At 67.9% G+C, this 1071-nt stretch overlaps 1 protein-coding gene across 1 annotated transcript in view; it reads right to left on the reverse strand.

Annotated features, from left to right (window-relative positions):
• PPP1R1B (protein phosphatase 1 regulatory inhibitor subunit 1B) overlaps window positions 1–776 on the reverse strand; it is a 7061-nt gene extending 6285 nt beyond the window's left edge. Inside the window, exon 1 of the mRNA XM_014957915.1 lies at window positions 228–776. Coding sequence (XP_014813401.1) covers window positions 228–261 — 34 coding nt within the window. The 5' untranslated portion in view covers window positions 262–776. The remainder of the gene's footprint in view (window positions 1–227) is intronic.
• Window positions 777–1071: the final 295 nt, after the last annotated feature.

Raw genomic sequence — 1071 nt, forward strand, 5'->3', positions numbered from 1 at the left:
GGAAGGGTTTTTTTTGGCATAAGAATGCTTGGTCTGTATCAATTCAGGCACAGCATTTTGCCTGTCCCGTCCCGTCCCGTCCCGTCCCATCCCATCCCTGCCACCACATCCCCTCCCTCCCACCCCATCCCATGGGTGACACCGTGTCCCATTCCTGCCACCACCTCCCGTCCCTGGAGCAGGTGTCCCCTGCCACCAACATCCCACCCCTGGTGGATCCCGCTCACCTGGGGAGGAGTGCTCGGAGAGCTGGAAGAGCATGGCCGGCGTGGGCCTCCGCCGGCGGATCTGGGGCACAGCGGGGTGTCACCGGCCGGCTGGGGACCCCCAGGACCCCCCGTCCCCTGCCCTGCACCCCAGGACCGAGACCCCCATGCACATGCCTGCACACGTGTGAGCGTGCGTGCAAGCGTGGGTGCAAGGACACACACCCAGCCGGGGCACATGTTGGGGGACACCCAGCCCGGGGCAGGGGACAGGGACACTGGCTGGGGTGGGGGTCCCCGGAACGGGGGTCCCTGCTGAGCCAGCGCCACCAAAAGGCACAGAGCCCCACAGAGGGACCAGGGCCCCATCCCGGGGTCCCCACGGCACCCCCGCTCCCTTCCAGCCCCACAAGAGCCCCCCCGTTCCTGCCTGGCCCCTCCGTGGGGGGCTCGGGGTCCGGCGTGTGCTGGGGACGTCCCCTCGGGCTGGGCACAACGGGCTGGGGGTGGCTGCGTTGTCCCCCAGCGTGTCCTGTCCCCTCCGTCCCATCCATTCCTTCCCCTCCCATCCCTGTCCCCATCCTGTCACCTCTGTGTCACCCCTGTCCTCCTCGTGTCCCCTCCATCCCATTCCTTCCCTTCTCTCCTGTCCCATCCCTGTCCCGTCCCTGTCACTGTCCTGTCCCCCCCTCTACAACTCTCCTCCCCCCTCACACGGGGACCTTGGAGCTCTCTGGTCCCCTCCCCATCTCTCTCCTGTCCCATCCCGTGTCCCCCATCCCGTCCTGTCCCCTCTGTCCCTCCCGTCCCCTCTGATCCCCCCCTCCTTGTCCTCCTCTCCCCATCCCACCCCACTCCTTCCTGT

The sequence above is a fragment of the Calidris pugnax genome, unplaced genomic scaffold, assembly GCF_001431845.1.
Source record: "Calidris pugnax isolate Ruff unplaced genomic scaffold, ASM143184v1 scaffold337, whole genome shotgun sequence".
Classification (NCBI taxonomy): domain Eukaryota; kingdom Metazoa; phylum Chordata; class Aves; order Charadriiformes; family Scolopacidae; genus Calidris; species Calidris pugnax.